The sequence below is a fragment of the Salmo salar genome, chromosome 10 (assembly GCF_965601325.2).
Source record: "Salmo salar chromosome 10, fSalSal1, whole genome shotgun sequence".
Taxonomy (NCBI): Eukaryota; Metazoa; Chordata; class Actinopteri; order Salmoniformes; family Salmonidae; genus Salmo; species Salmo salar.
The window spans coordinates 84,061,501-84,078,499 of record NC_138300.1 but is presented as its reverse complement, the minus strand read 5'-3'; the positions used below and the strand labels follow the sequence as shown (position 1 = coordinate 84,078,499).

Below are 16,999 nucleotides of genomic sequence, written 5' to 3'. Positions count from 1 at the left end.
GAGTTGTATGGCATTGAAGCTCGTCTGGAGGGTTGTTAACACAGTGTCCAAAGAAGGGCCAGAAGTATACAGAATGTTATCGTCTGTGTAGAGGTGGATCAGAGACTCACCAGCAGCAAGAGCGACATCCTTAATGTATACAGAGAAAAGAGTTGGCCCAAGAATTGAACCCTGTGGCACCCACATAGAGACTGCCAGAGGCCCGGACAACAGACCATCCGATTTGACACATTGAACTCTATCAGAGAAGTAGTTGGTGAACCAGGTGAGGCAATCATTTGAGAACCCAAGGCTATTGAGTCTGCCGATGAGGATGTGGTGATTGACAGAGTCGAAAGCCTTGGCCAGGTCAATGAATACGGCAGCACAGTATTGTTTCTTATCAATGGCGGTTATGATATCGTTTAGGACCTTGAGCGTGGCTGAGGTGCACCCATGACCAGCTCTGAAACCAGATTGCATAGCGGAGAAGGTGCGGTGGGATTCGAAATGGTCGGTAATCTGTTTGTTGACTTGGCTTTCGAAGACCTTAGAAAGGCAGGGTAGGATAGATATATGTCTGTTGCAGTTTGGGTCAAGAGTGTCCCCCCCAATATAGTTGTTCTATGCAAACAGTGAGATTACCTTAGAAAGTGCAACAACCCAAACCACTTAGATTTTTCTTTTAAATCCCACATTTAAAATGTCAAGTCTCCAGCTTCTCTCTCACACCAACTAAATATAAAGAAATCAGAGATTGCAGAGCAACCTAACAGCATGATGTTGCAATTGTGCGTTGTATTCTATCACTGCTCAGTGTTTTGTCCCAGTGAATTGTCGGCAGTACAACTGCACATAACACATTCCACAAGTTACTGTTTCAAAGTTGAGCTTCACCATGGTAGCTTGTCTCCAGAGTTGTCGAAGAATCCTCCATGATGCTTTTCTGTCAGAGACAGTAAAGATGATACGCTCTCCTCTGCACTCAAATCCGCCCAATCCATAATAGACAGGACATGCTGCATAACAATTTATTGAGATACACAGCAATATATTATAATGTATTCATATTAAGGACCCAATCATAAAACACCTCAACCAAGAGTATGGGACACTCACATATGGGCCACCCACGTCAGTGCGCACCCAGCCAGGGAGAAGGGCTATACACAGAATCCCTTCAGATTCCAGGTCAATGGCCAGACACCTTGTCGCCATGTTCAAGGCAGCCTACATATGTAAACAAAATGAGATGGACAGGACATGTAAGTATACTGTGTAAACATACAAACAGATTAATTATCTTCACACCCAAACATCCTATGGCCAATATTGTAACCCGGAGATGGTCTGTAATGTTTATATGGACTGTTGAAAGGACAATTACTGTTGGTGTTCACCTTTGAGGTCCTGTAAGCATAGCTTTTGAAGGCTGCTCCGGCTCCCCAATTGGCCTTAATGGAGCCCAGTATGGAAGAGATGTTTATCACAGCTGCCCTATTGATCCCCATTACAGTGGTCCATGCAGCAGCTGCCTGGAGCAATGGCAGAAATGCCTACAAGAGCTAACAAAATAAATAACTCAGTCAAAAACATGACAATGTGATCTGGACAGCTACAATGTAAGTTTCTTAGATGAAGTAGGGAACGGTCATAAAACCTGGGTATGTGAATATCCTCTGTACTCCAACAAAATTAAGAGGTGTCTCATTCATGCTCTTCTAGAGTTGAAACAAATACATTTACCTTGGTGGCAAAAAGAGTAGAAACAGTATTACTCTCGAAAGTCATCAGGTGTCACTGTCTTCAGATCAGTGGATAAACTGATGGCTGTGATGTTTATGAGGCAGTTGAGCCCATCACCTCCCAGTATGGATGACACCTCGTGAAATGCTGAGTCTATACATGACTGGCTGACAACATCTGATAACAAAGAGATAGCGTGACCATTTAAAAAAGGAACATTCTTCACAATAAACCTTTTTTTTTTTTTGCTTGTTTTTATTTAAGAGGATAAGGTTTAATTAGCTAATGGTTATTTCAGTTTGGTATCTCTTCCTGTTCTGTTGAGTACTTGAAACATAAAATGAGCATGTAATCAAAGTTACTTGAATGTTTTAATTAAAAGAAGCCCTGAGAGGATCCTCAAGCCAAAACCCAATACAGTGCCTCTTGCGCCATCTGCTGGAATACCAAACAAGGCACATGATACACATAGGATCATATCCCTAACAAAATAATGAATCCATCAGCATTACTCTGCACTCTCTTTTATGTGTCCAAGTTATAATAATTATGTTGTCTATGCTACTCTACCAAGCCGTACAATATACACACCTTTGCAGGATTTGGCAATATTATGAAGATCCTGATGAAGAACAACTTATCATGCATCCCTAGGTTTACAGTCAAGACATATCCTCACGCGTGTATTCCCATTAGATGGAAATTCATAACAGAAGTTGAACATGTTATTTTACCTGTGCTGCGGCTGGTTTGCGCGCAGTCACTTATTGTGGTCGGTCGCTCGGTGCTTCTCGACAGGTCTTTCACAATTTGTAGACCGAGGCCTCTGCTCGCCCCAGTAATTAGCACAGAATGACATTTTCAAAAATGTTGATTCATACTATTTATAATATAGCTGTCAGTTTACTTTGTTTGATGATTAGGAAGTATGATTGGCCTGTCCAGACAGAACTTTAGTAGCGTTACAATCTGAAGGCGTGGTTATAAAACAACCCGACTGGACCAATGAGGGGAGGTGCGCTTGATTTAGTGTCTGTCAACTCTTTTCTTATTTCTTGCCATTTTTACAGAAAAAAATTCAGTTTGACCTGCCTGTTGCCTTCTAAATGTGCTACTTTGTAAGAATATATAATATTATTTCATACACAGAATACTATGAAGGGTGATCAGAGCAGGTTCAATTTAATTGTCCCATGAATCATGCACACTGATTTGAAAATACAAATGCATTTACCATTTTCACATTAATATTTAGCGTTTAAGCGTTGCATTTTCGAACTGACACTGATCACCCTCCATAGATACTAACAAAAATATTCAATAATAACAAATATGTATTCTATTTAGATGTGTAAAAACACAAAGGATGTGTGTCTTTGGCAAACCCCGCAGAATTAGTAAACTATACAAGCCAATCAAAAATGATTTCCGTCTTAAATCAGTCCAATCCCTTTTCACTACTAATTTGAATAGAATAACATTATTACTAGTCCCAAAGAGCAAATCCAAAACATCCCTCCTTGCACCAGCCAAACCATCGAACGCATCCATTTTGAAAGATGGATGTGCCTCGCGCCCCCCTCCCCCTAAACTAAATCATTTCTATCACCAGTCACTTTGCCTCAGGAAAGGTCCTTGGTGGAGGTAGCTAGCTAGTACTAATTAGCTTTGAAACATCAGGGTATTGTTATTTGTTGTGAACTGTCCTACTAATAGCTATTGGAACAAGAGAAGTCGACAAAAATCCCTTACAATATTTATATGAATAGTATTGTACTAAGTTAGCTAGCTACAGTAATTAGCTCAACTATCTATTCTAGCTAAGCTAACGCCTAAAATCATGACGAAGGAAAGCTATATGTCAAATGTATTATTGAATGGTGAACTGACTGATTCTCTAGCTAACTTTACTAGACTAGTACATCTGGGCCGCTTTCCCAAAAGCATCTTAAGGCTAAATTAATCGTTAGAACCATACTCAATGATTCTAACCATGAAGTCAGACTAAAATGCTTTTGGGATACCGACCTCTGGGCCAGTGTTTTACTAGCAACCCAGGCTAACACCACTGTCACATATTTGTGTTTCTGTCAGGTAGGAGCCTTGTTTAGAATGAGTTGCCTCAAAGAGCAAAACCAAAGAAGTCTGGACAATGGATCCGAAACCTCCGCTGTCTATTCCTCTGAGAACTATGGTCGCCTCCTAAGAACATTGGACGTCAACATTGATTCAGATCACACAGACTTCAGTGTGCCAGGAGTGATGCCCCATGGTTCAGGTGGAGAGTTGTCAGGGTACAGCAGAGAAGCTAGGTCCAGCAGGATGGACCACCACTGTACCAACTACAGATTCTACCCACCACCACGTGATGCTGAGCCCTCACTCCCTCAATACCAATTTGCTACTCATGGAGATTATGTGCTCCCCCAGTCTAGCCCGTTCCATTTAATGAACCCCAGTTTAGCTAATAACAGTCATCTCAGTTCACTTGGTGGCCAGTGGTCATCTGAGGGCCCAGTCCACAGCAATATGTTGTCAGTAAGTGCTAATTCAAACCAACAACAAACCTTAGAAATTACATTACAATCCCCAAACTATGGGTGAGTTTGTATTGCAACGCCTGGCGCCCCGAGTGGGTGGAGATTTTTTTAATGACCAATAAAATGGTCTAAAAGGTGCAAACCCGGGAGAATGTACTTACCCAATGCACTGATATTTTGATATCACTATCAATTATTGAGATGGTACAGTATATTTCTCTAATTCAAGTTTGTGTTATGTTACATATTCATATTATTTTGTTTTGTCCAGGGTGAAATCTATGATGCTGTGGCGAGCATTTGCCCAGACAGCAAGGATGACCACGGACGAGAGTCCTATCGCGAACAGGAGACTATGGCTGAGCTAATGCCTCAGAATCAAATGGACATCAGTCAGTCTGTAAGAGAATTTCCAACTTACTGTCTGATGTGTACAACTTTACATGTAACCTACATACTGTACATGCTTGAAATGACACAGATAAATGGTAATGCGTAATAATGTATAATGCAGGACCATAACAACATTTACCAGAAAGCGTTTATTTCATGAATTTTTTACTGCAGGATTAGACACATTCTTGGATTCATGTGATCAATGAAAAAGTGTTGACTGTGAAAAACAGGCTAAATGTCAGCATGACAATTCAAATATGCAGTCTCGCATAGCAAAGAGAATTATATGATTTTATCAAGCCTTGGAAACCTGATTGAATGGTTATGATTGAATAGGGCTCTCTGAGTCAAAAGATAGTATTCTAAACATGATCGCAATGACCTCACAAGAGTCAAATGGTGTGTTAGTTTGTGTTAATAAGCAATAATTCTAACAAGAGGATATGTGAAGGTCCTTTCATAACAACCATAACTCAAGACCATTACTGTGTGGATTCTCAGTGATATGCATCTTTAGCTATGAAATGCCAGGCATCTGATTATATAATCTCTGTGTTTCCGGTCTCTAGGCCAACGGGCCGCTCACTGTGTATCTGCAGCACCTAGACCACCAGCTTGGGGAGAACGCCACTGTGAGTGTCTAATTGTTTAGCTGAGAGCTATATATAAAACCCACTGGCCACAGACTTCAATTCAACGTCTATTCCATGTTGGTTAAATGTGATTTCATTGAAATGACGTGGAAACAACGTTGATTTAACCAGTGTGTGCCCAGTGGGAAGTTTCCATCATTACACAACATGTATTACCTTTAGGCACTACAGTACACATTTAATTCCACAATGAAGGCCTACTCTACAGATGGACATAGTTCTGTGAGTGTGTAGAAGTAAACTGTAACTCCATATAGAGTACCACAGTACAAGGCATAATACCCATAAAACCTAGCAGTTAAACAGGGAAATGGTTCAAATATTTTTTTCACCATCCATTTTCCCATAGGGGATTTTAGAAACACTTAAATTAAGGGCTGTGTTTCGTGTAGGCTTACCCTGCCAGGACGTTTTGATAACGATGGAAATCTCTCTCGGGCAAGGTGACTTTTATCAATATATTTGCCTGTATTTACCCCCTCAAAATTAAATGCTAATTAGCTCATAGCTCATACAGAACTACATATGCCATGATCTGGATGAGACTGCCGAATCAAGGCAAAGGTAAGAATCTCTGGATTAACTATCTAATGTTAACAACATTTACTAATGAATAAATAAGCAACATTTCCTTAAATTGACAATTCTGTGAACTGACTTGGGCAAGTTTTAAATTGACACAATGCCTGTTTGCAAAGGTGTCAGCTAGAAATGACGTACAGAAGCTTGCAGGGATTTGTAGTCTTGCATGATGTCTACTTTGATACTAATTAGCATTTTAGAATCTCAGAGTAGAGCTGAATATATTAATAAAAGTCACCTTATCCGAGAGATTTACATGGTTACCAAAACGTCACGTCAGGGTACGCCTACACAAAACACAGCCCTTATTTTAAGTGTTTCAAAATCCCCTATGGGCAAAAGAAATGGTGGGGAAACAATTGGAACCATATCCCTATTTGACTGCTTGGTTTTATGGGTATTATAACACGTCCACTGTGGGGCTTTATCTAGGTTGTGTGCAACATGAGTGGCCGAGGGCAGATGGTGGTAATGAACCACTGTAGCCCAGGTCAGATGCTCCACTCCCTGCCTCCTGGCCACCCTGACTCCAGTCCAGAGACCCACTACTACACCACATCCTTTAAGGAAAACTCAGAGCAGAGCTACTCAATGGGAAAAGGTTAGAGGCAGGCAGATCACATCTTAGTGCTGTGTTGTTGACGTGTAGGATACCATGAAGAATCTTGATCATCCCGTACAACATAGGCCTACTGTTGTTGACCTGTTCTGGTTATTTGAATACATCTTAATAAGTAAGCCAAAATTGATGTATCAGCTATTTAATCCCAGAATGTTTATTATGTATTTTTAGATAAATAAATATTCATAGCAGGGTATGATGTGTTGTGTAGTATCGACACCAATCTCATTCTTCATGTACTACAGCTTCTCAGTCCTACCTGCCCTCTATGAGCCTGCCTCCCATTGGGCCAAACCACAGCCTCCTTTCCCCCAACCATCTGGTCTCCTCTGGTCCTCCTGGCTCTGGATACAGCTACAACCACATGCCTGCACCCTACTTCTCACAGGTCAGTAGCATCTGTCTCATCCTCAAGTCTCATGACCTGCATAAGATCAACTGTGGCTCTAACAATCAAAAAATCTAGGCCAGAATGTTTGCTTTTACTAATGATAAATAACACTAAATCAACCATCAAACATGAAAAGCTAAAAAGAAAAATGAACTTCATAACAATTGACCATGAAGTTGAAAGGTGACATCTATATGGTTGTCCTGCCAGTACCATCAGTATCCTGAGTATCCTGACTCCCTATGTCTGGTCCCTGATGGCCAGTCCACGGCAAGCAGTGTCTTACGGTAGGAACACTAGGGATGTGACAAATGTAAACTGTTTCTTAATGTTTAAACTGCATATTTTGTTCCTGGTTTTCCATTAAAACGATAAGAAAAATGCAAAAGGTTCCACGTGAATCCACTAAAATACTACTTTAGTAAAAGTCTAAAAGTATCTGGTTTTAAATGTACTGAAGTACAGTAGTGGAAAAAGTACTCAAACGTCATACTTGAGTAAAAGTTAAAAATAAAATTCCCTTTATTAAGCAAACCAGACGGCTCGATTTTTCTATTTATTTATTTAAATTTACGGACGGAAGGACACACTTTAACACTGACATAATTTACATACGCAGTATTTGTGTGTAGTGAGTTTGCCAGATCAGAGGCAGTAGGGAGGGCAACCTGTTATATTGATGTGTGTGTGAATTAGACCAGAATTCTGGCCTGCCTGAGCATTCAAAATGTAACAAGTAATTTTTGGTGTCAGGGAAAATGTATGGGAGTAAAAAGTACATATTTTCTTTAGGAATATAGTGGAGTAAAAGTTGTAAAGTTGCAATATGTAACTTTTTGGGCGACCCGACCAAATTCACATAAAAATGTTAGTTATAGATCTGTAATTGGCATTGAAAGCAAGTCTAAGAAGTGGTACATCTGTTCTATGTGTGTTATGTCTATGCTTCCCGTTCTTAAGTTTCATTTTGTGTCTTACTTTCGTTTTTGTACACTAGCTTCAAACAGCTGAAAATACAATATTTTTGGTTATGGAAAATATATTTCACAGCGGTTTAGATGTTACAATGAATCTCTACACTATACTTGCTTGTTTTGTCACATAAACTGAAATTAGGTGAACTATTCAAATTTTTGCAACCAGGAAATGGAGGAGCGATTTCTGCATAGTGCGTCTTTAAGTACTTTACACCACTAGTGGCCACTTGCTGTTGTGTTCAATAGTGATCACTCAAGTCTGAAAGTGTTTTGAGAAGGGTGTGACTGCAGCCCGCAATTCGGGGGTTCCTGCATGTGGGCATTCCTGCATCTGCAGGAACCCCTCTTTATACTTTTATTTGTCCATTTTTCAGCTATGACTGCAGTACATAGGCAGGAGGCAGAGGCGCTCCAGTACAGTAAATGGCGGTAATTGACCATAACGTTGAATGCCAACGGCTGATAAACCCCACGGAAGAAAAGTACACACCGGTAGTGTCCCTCGCTCCTGTTCTGTTAACGATGCCGAGGACACTGTGTTAGCTTAGCCAGCTATTCCTAAGGAGGACTCCGGTACACAGCAGGCGGGAGGCGGGGGCGACACCGTGTGCTAGCTAGCTGACTATGACACTGCAGATATTGTCATAGATCATATGGTCAGCAGGTCATGGTAGTAACTGTGCATCTTCTCTTTCACCTTGATCAAGTCTCAGTGGATCTCTATGGGACTCCAAATCCAAGAAGCCCTGCAACTGCACTAAGTCTCAGTGTCTCAAACTGTGAGTTGTATCACAACCAGTGAGATATACAGTAGTTTCTTTCCTACTCTGTTATCTGTTATGTAGACTGACAAGTGTGATCTCACGTGTGAACGTTTGTAGAATGACCAAGCAATGACTCGGCAATTATTGGGTGTGTGCTAAGCCCTTCACTCCTCATGTAATTTGCCATTGTACAGTATGTCATCATGACTGGTCTAATCACTGTGAATGGCGTCTTTGTAGTTACTGTGACTGCTTCGCTAACGGCGACGTCTGCAGCAACTGCAACTGCATCAACTGCTGCAACAACAATGAGCACGAGTCAGAGAGATACAAGGCCATCAAGGTACAGTGAAACACTTGTCTCATTAGAGTTTTTCCTGGTTAGGAACAACTCCTGTCCCTACTGATTACAAGTTGTCCATTCTGTGTCGGTCATGAAATTTTGTCAGCTGATAATTGTCATGCAAAAGACTGACGGTAATTGTCCATTAATTAACATAAACACGTTTAGTATCTCCAGGCCTCCACACATACAAGCCGCTGATGCATGCCTTTGGAACATTTACGTTTAAAAAAAGTATAATAAATCAATTTAATATACACCATCACAATAAATCCATGAAATATTTTAGGCAGGTCTAAAGAAACATGATATGAAGAAAATGTATTTCAAAAGAACAATATGAGTTGACCTTCTGTATGTTATCTGGCTATGCGCCATGCCATAGGCTGAGGGCTTGTTCATTTAGCAGACTAGATATGCTTATAAGTCTGCCATTTTTTTAATATTATATGATTTTATAGTAAGAAGAACATAATTGAACATAGCTGAATAAAATAGAAAGGATATTTTTCACATTCTGGAATGCATATGAAGTGGCTATGCTGAGCGTAAAAGTGATAATTTGAAACAGGTCCTATACGCTAGATTTAGACTTATTTGTCCACTTTAGATGTGAATGATACAAACCTTACAATGTCTTAGAAATCAGAACATATATGGGTTTTATGATGTAACTATAGGCTATTGATGATTTGAGAAGCTTGTGCTCTGTTCGTTCCATCAGGCTGCACATGCTGTTCTCTCATCAAGTGTTCATATTATTTTCACTATTCTCAATTTGATCTTGTTTTTATTTTGATTTAGAAAAAATAAACAACCCTCGTGCTGCTCTTGCTGGTATCACTGTTCTTTTTTAAGCTCTACGCATCGGCCTCAAGGCCTAATAAAGAACTGTGACACTAGCAAGAGAGGCATGCAGCTTTCTTCTGTCATGTTATTCAATTGTTACCATACACCTGCAACAAAGATAGCTTAAATGTGTGAGTGCCTTTTGAATTTAGAATGGCCCATTATCAAATAGGCAGGGGGAAAAGATGTCACCCATATGCACTCGAATAGCGAATGAAGCCCCCCGTTGGTTCCTTTTTCAATCACGCTGATAGGCTTCTTCAGTTATTTCATTCCATGTATCAACCGCTGTTTGAGGAGCATGCAGACTCTCACTGTGCGACAGGTGTTATTCCACCTAAACTCTGTATGCCATGGGCTCTCCAATTATGTTCCTGCAGCTACCCAGTGCTTCATTTGGGAAACCAAGTGAAATCTGTTTGGGAACATCGATGTTTTCACAACTAAACATATTTCATTAAACTATTGACAGCCCCTCTCTCTGCCCGCTGGAGAGAGGAATTGAGGAGACAGAGGAGATGGAAACGTACAGTGGTGAGATATTCTGTAGCTAAAGGTAATGTTAGCCTTTTAATTATTAAAATATAAAAAAGGCCCTATTCAAAATCAAATACAAATTCACTATAACTGTAGGCTTATCCGCCCTGCACAATCAATGAATCAACAGCATCGCCTAGGCCTATAGGTTCTCTCCCAGACTCATGGATAGTAATGTTGGAGCATAGCATAAGGTAACCAGTCCATCCGGTATGTATAATAATACAGTCCACACAAAGGTAATTACTAGAATTGTTTTACATTTTGGAGTATAGGCTGGACCAATTATGAACGAAAGACATCTTTAAATCTTTTTTTTGTTTTTGTATGTTTTTCTGTCATGCGTAGGGTATGTATTGTATAACAGCACAATCATTATTTTAAATCAGGATTTTTGGGATTGGGCTCAAAGGCCTATCTTAGAAAGCACAGTCCATTTTGTTGTGTTAGGCTTTAAAACATCATCCACAGTCCATTTCGTTGTGTTAGGCTTTAAAACATCATCCACAGTCCATTTCGTTGTGTTAGGCTTTAAAACATCATCCACAGTCCATTTCGTTGTGTTAGGCTTTAAAACAACATCCACAGTCCATTTTGTTGTGTTAGGCTTTAAAACAACATCCACAACTACCATGTTTTACACTCAGTTTCAACCTATTGTTGAACTTCTTTCTTCATGTTGATCAAATCAAAAAATAGTAATTTGTTATTAAAACCTCTTTGGGCTAGGGGGCAGTATTTTCACGTCCGGATGAAAAGCGTGCCCAAAGTAAACTGCCTGCTACTCAGGCCCAGAAGCTAGGATATGCATATTATTAGTAGATTTGGATAGAAAACACTCTGAAGTTTCTAAAACTGTTTGAATAATGTCTGTGAGTATAACAGAACTGATTTGGCAGGTGAAACCCCGAGCACAATCCATCCAGGGGAAAAAACATCCATTAGTTTTCTATGGGAAGCCCTTTTTAAGAGGAATCTGGTTGCAGTTCCTATGGCTTCCACTAGATGTCAACAGTCTTCAGAATTTGGTTGATGTTTTTCTTTTGAGAAATGAAGAAGTAGTCCTGTTCTTTCAATGTGTCACTCAGATGGACTCAAGTCTTTTGTTGCGCGTGACCTGGAACGCGCTTCACGTTGTTTTTTTCTGGTATTAGAAACAGTTCATTCCGTCTTAAATTTGATCGATTATTTACGTTTTAGGGTACCTAAGGTTGGATTAGGAACGTTGTTTGAAATGTTTGGACTAAGTTTACAGGTAACTTATTAGATACTTTGTAGGCATGTTGGGCGAGTTAAAACTGGTGTATTTCTGAATGAAACGCGCCAAATAAATGGACATTTTTGGGACATAAAGAAGGACATTATCAAACAAAAGGACCATTTTGTGATGTTTCTGGTACATTTTGGAGTGCCAACAGAAGAAGATCTTCAAAGGTAAGGCATTAATTATAGCGCTATTTCTGTCTTTTGTCGTGCACCTGCCTGGTTGAAATCTGATTTTCATGTGTTTGTATGCGGGGTGCTGTCCTCAGATAATCGCATGGTCTGCTTTCGCCGTAAAGCCTTTTTGAAATCTGACACCTTGGCTGGATTAACAAGAAGTTAACATTTATTTTGATGTATAACACTTGTATGTTTTATGAATGTTTATTATGAGTTTTTCTGTTTTTGAGTTTGGCGTGCTGCAATTTCACTAGGTGTTGTCAAATCAATCCCGTTAACGGGATTCGAGTGGGAGTGGGATATAAGGGATCCCTAAGAGGCTTAACTGACTTACCTAGTTAAATAAAATTAAAAATAAAATAACATTTTATTTGTCAGATGCGCAGACCTTACTGTGAAATGCTTACTTATAAGCGCTTAGCTCTTAACCAACAATGCTTTAAGAAGTTAAGACAAAAAAGTGTTAAAATAGAAAATAGAAAATAAAAGTAACAAATAATTAAACAGCAGCAGTAAAATAACAATAGCGAGGCTATATACAGGGGGTACTGGTACAGAGTCAATGTGCGGGGGCACCAGTTAGTCAAGGTAATTGAGGTAATATGTACATGTAAGTGGAGTTAAAGTGACTATGCATAGATAATAAACAGAAAGTAGCAGCAGCGTAAAAGAGTGGTCTGGGTAGCCATTTGATTAGCTGTTCAGGAGTCTTATGGCTTGGGGGAAAAAACTGTTAAGAAGCCTTTTGGGCTTAGACTTGGCTCTCTGGTACCGCTTGCCGTGCGGTAGCAAAGAGAACAGTCCATGACTAGGTTGGCTGGAGTCTTTGACAATTATTAGGGCCTTCCTCTGACACCGCCTGGTATAGAGGTCCTGGATGGCAGGAAGCTTGGCCCCAGTGATGTACTGAGCCGTACGCACTACCCTCTGTAGTGCCTTGTGGTCGGAGGCCGAGCAGTTGCCATACCAGGCAGTGATGCAACCCGTTAGGATGCTCTCGATGGTGCAGCTGTAGAACCTTTTGAGGATCTGAGGACCCATGCCAAATCTTTTCAGTCTCCTGAGGGGGAATAGGTTTTGTCGTGCCCTCTTCACGACTGTCTTGGTGTGCTTGAACCATGTTAGTTTGTTGTTGATGTGGACGCCAAGGAACTTGAAGCTCTCAACCTGCTCCACTACAGCCCCGTCGATGAGAATGGGGGTGTGCTCGGCCCTCCTTTTCCTGTAGTCCACAATCATCTCCTTTGTCTTGATCGCGTTGAGGGAGAGGTTGTTGTCCTTGCACCACACGGTCAGGTCTCTGACCTCCTCCCTATAGGCTGTCTCATCGTTGTCGGTGATTAGGCCTACCACTGTTGTGTCATCAGCAAACTTAATGATGGCGCTGGAGTAGTGCCTGGCTTTGCAGTCATGGGTGAGCAGGGAGTACAGGAGGGGACAGAGCACGTACCCCTGAGGGGCCCACGTATTGAGGATCAGCGTGGCGGATGTGTTGTTACCTAACCTTACCACCTAGGGGCGGCCCGTCAGGAAGTCCAGGATACAGTTGCAGAGGGAGGTGTTTAGTCTCAGGGTCCTTAGCTTAGTGATGAGCTTTGAGGGTACTATGGTGTTGAACGCTGAGCTATAGTCAATGAATAGCATTCTCACATAGGTGTTCCTTTTGTCCAGGTGGGAAAGGGCAGTGTTGCGTGCAGTAGAGATTGCATCATGTGTGGATCTGTTGGGGCGGTATGCAAATTGGAGTGGGTCTAGGTTTCTGGGATAATGGTGTTGATGTGACCCATGACCAGCCTTTCAAAGCACTTCATGGCTACAGACGTGAGTGCTACGGGTCGGTAGTCATTTAGGCATGTTACCTTAGTGTTCTTGGGCACAGGGACTATGGTGGTCTGCATGAAATATGTTGGTATTACAGACTCAGACAGGGAGAGGTTGAAAATGTCAGTGAAGACACTTGCCAGTTGGTCAGCGCATGCTCGGAGTACACATACTGGTAATCCGTCGGGCCTTGCTGCCTTGTGAATGTTGACCTGTTTCGTGTCACTGGGCACCTACTTTATAGTCTGTAACTTTGCCAGCCCTGCCACATCCGATGAGCGTCGGAGCCGGTGTAGCACAGTGAGGTGAGTTTTAAAAGCACAATACTGTTTTGATGATGAGTGTTTGATGTGATTTTCGATTGCATTTGCACCGATGTTAGAGGGACAATAGAGACCTGAGTTCCAGGCCATTAGGACCTGATGGAGGGACAATGGAGCCCTGAGTACCAGGCCATTAGAACCTGATGGAGGGACAATAGAGCCCTGAGTACCAGGCCATTAGAACCTGATGGAGGGACAATAGAGCCCTGAGTACCAGGCCATTAGAACCTGATGGAGGGACAATAGAGCCCTGAGTACCAGGCCATTAGAACCTGATGGAGGGACAATAGAGCCCTGAGTACCAGGCCATTAGAATCTGATGGTTGTTAGTGAGTTGGGTACAACCAATGCATGTCCAGAGTGCATGAAAGGAGATTAGTTGATTAGTCACGTGGAATTCTGTTTGCCGGTGTGCCAATGATATGGTCACCACAACAGTGCTAGTCATGTCTTGAAACAACTGATGAAGTTGTTGAGAGGACACCCATAGTATCTGCCTGCTGTCATTGCTGACAGGCACTACACTGCTTGAATGAACTCATCAGGGTTTGTATTGAACCATTTAAGGATTCGCCCAAGGTTAGAGGGTCAGGCTATTAGGGGAATTTGATGGCTCAGTGAGCCACTGAAGTTAAGGCCAGCAGACAGAAAGACAACAGCTTCAGTGGACCAGGGTTCCTCTACACGCATAGAAAAAAGGGTTCCAAAAGGAATCTTTGGCTGTCCCCATAGAACACGTGTCAAACTCATTCCACGGAGGGCCGAGTGTCTGCAGGTTTTTGCTCCTCCCTTGTACTTGATTGATGAATTAAGGTCATTAATTAGTAAGAAACTCCGCTCACCTGGTTGACTAGGTCTTTAATTGAAAAACCCGCAGACATTCGACCCTCCGTGGAATGAGTTTGATTCCCCTGCCATAGAATAGCACTTTTGGATTCCAGATAGAACCCTCTGTGGAAAGGGTTCTATATGGAACCCAAAGCGGTTCTACCTGGAACCAAAAGGGTTCTCCAATGGAGACAGTCGAAGAAGCCTTTAAGGTAGCACCTTTTTTTGTGTGTATGCTTTAGTGTTAGTCTGTATCTTTCATCTTGTAAGTGAAAAATATTGTCAAAGTCAACTGAGCTAGAAGTATAGGGAGTCGGTGATAAATAATGTTTAATTATTATTGGTAGACTGGTTTCTATGTTATCTTAAGATTGATAAACATATAATTTTCCTGAAGATTTGTCTGGACAGAAATCCTGAGGCGTTCAGACCAAAGATTGGAAACGGGAAACTGGGAGAGATCAAAGGACGCCACAACAAGGGCTGCAACTGCAAACGCTCAGGCTGTCTGAAGAACTACTGCGAGTGCTATGAGGTATGTATGGATAAAACATTACTCTGTTTGACTTAATAAGAGGAACCTGTAGTGTCAAGAACTGCAATGCTGCTGGGTTTTTCACGCGCTACAGTTTCCTCTGTGTCTCAAGAAGGGTCCACCACCCAAAGGACATCCAGCCAACTTGACACAACTGTGGGAAGCATTGGAGTCAACATGGGCCAGCATCCCTGTGGAACGCTTTCAACACCTTGTTAAAGTCCTTGATGCTGTTCTGAGGGCAAAGGGCAGTGCAACTCAATATCAGGAAGGTGTTCCTAATGTTTGGTATAGTCAGTGTAGAATACTAGTCTGTAACAGTAGTGTTTCTATTGTCCCATACAGGCCAAGATAATGTGCTCATCCACCTGTAAGTGTGTGGGCTGCAGGAACTACGAGGACAGTCCAGAGAGGAAAACCATGGTGTGGGACAGCCCTCACACCACCTTCTACAAGAAGGCCAAATGTGACAAGGACAAGTGAGGACATCTAAATTAATTCAATGTCAAATAGATTTTTTTAAATGATTACGAAAGCAATCAGTCCCTGCTTTCTGTCCAACTCCCTTACCCCCCCAGGTTTAGTCAATTAAATAATGAATAGTTTAAAAAATCATCATAAATTAATCCTAAACATGATAGATTAATAAGTAATTGACTAGCAAGTAGGCCATGAATGAATATCAATGCATATCTAGTTTAAGATGATTTTGATTTCACTTGGCAAACAAATAATTTAGTCTCTTCTAATTGCATTATGTTGTTGTTGTAAGGAGAGGAGAATGGTCTCCTCCCTCCTTCTTTTGGTCACTGTTGGTCTTTTGGCTGATAGGTGTCCTCTGTCGTGCATCACGCTCGATGTCGTGGAAGCCACATGCGGCTGTCTTCTGGCGCAAGCAGAGGAGGCTGAGAAGGAAGGCTACATGCTGTGTCAAGCTGAGAAAATGATTTTGGAGGAGTTTGGCCAGTGTTTGACGCAGATTGTTCGGTCAATATTTAAATCTACTAGCTTGTAGATAGTCTCGTAGGACAAGTTGATTAACATTTTGGATATGGTCTGTTCTAGACATGGTGACATTTAAGCTGCCATTTTTTATCAACATGTTTATCAACAAGATGTTGTGAATTGTGTATGCATATGTATTTATTTGTTACATAATTGATTTATGCATGTATTTATGCATTAATTTATTTAACTTATTGACTCACTTTAGTTTAAGTCTCAGAATGGAGGACAGTTCCATCAGCTCTGGGTCATATGTCATTGGTTTGAAATATGAATCAAAATGGAGTTCTTGTGAACAATTCTTTCCATTTCTTTCATCCTTTCTTTTTAAGATGCAGAAAGAATGTTTAATTTTATGCAAATGTCCCTGTTGAGTCTCTGTTAAAATACAACATCCAAATGTACTGATGAGCATTCTGTGAAAATAAAATATTAAATACCGACAATGTGATTTGTCTTAATGTTTCTAAATGTCTGCAAATAAACTATATGCAGAATCTTTAAAAACAGATCTAAAGATCCACACCACTAGGCTACAACAAGATACTCTAATTGTATTGACTTTCATTATGTCAATTGAGGTCTTGACGTAAGCTTTTTGTTTTTGAGCTAACATCAACAGCCTTCTGAGGAGAGCTCAGAGTACCTGCAACAGTTGTCTCACA

The 16,999-nt window shown here is 41.1% G+C and overlaps 1 protein-coding gene and 1 pseudogene across 1 annotated transcript; one reads left to right on the top strand and one right to left on the bottom strand.

The window, feature by feature from the left end:
* Positions 1-430: 430 nt before the first annotated feature.
* LOC145858613 (uncharacterized) lies at positions 431-2,604 on the bottom strand (annotated as a pseudogene).
* Positions 2,605-3,264: 660 nt separating this feature from the next.
* Positions 3,265-16,780, top strand: tesmin (testis expressed metallothionein like protein). Its single transcript, XM_014124455.3, has 12 exons — positions 3,265-3,369; positions 3,820-4,263; positions 4,537-4,665; positions 5,231-5,293; positions 6,329-6,497; positions 6,764-6,906; positions 7,120-7,196; positions 8,594-8,665; positions 8,891-8,993; positions 15,192-15,329; positions 15,675-15,808; positions 16,161-16,780. Exons 2-12 carry the CDS (start codon positions 3,838-3,840, stop codon positions 16,342-16,344), a joined length of 1,638 nt encoding a protein of 545 aa, XP_013979930.2. The 5' UTR covers positions 3,265-3,369; positions 3,820-3,837; the 3' UTR covers positions 16,345-16,780.
* Positions 16,781-16,999: the final 219 nt, after the last annotated feature.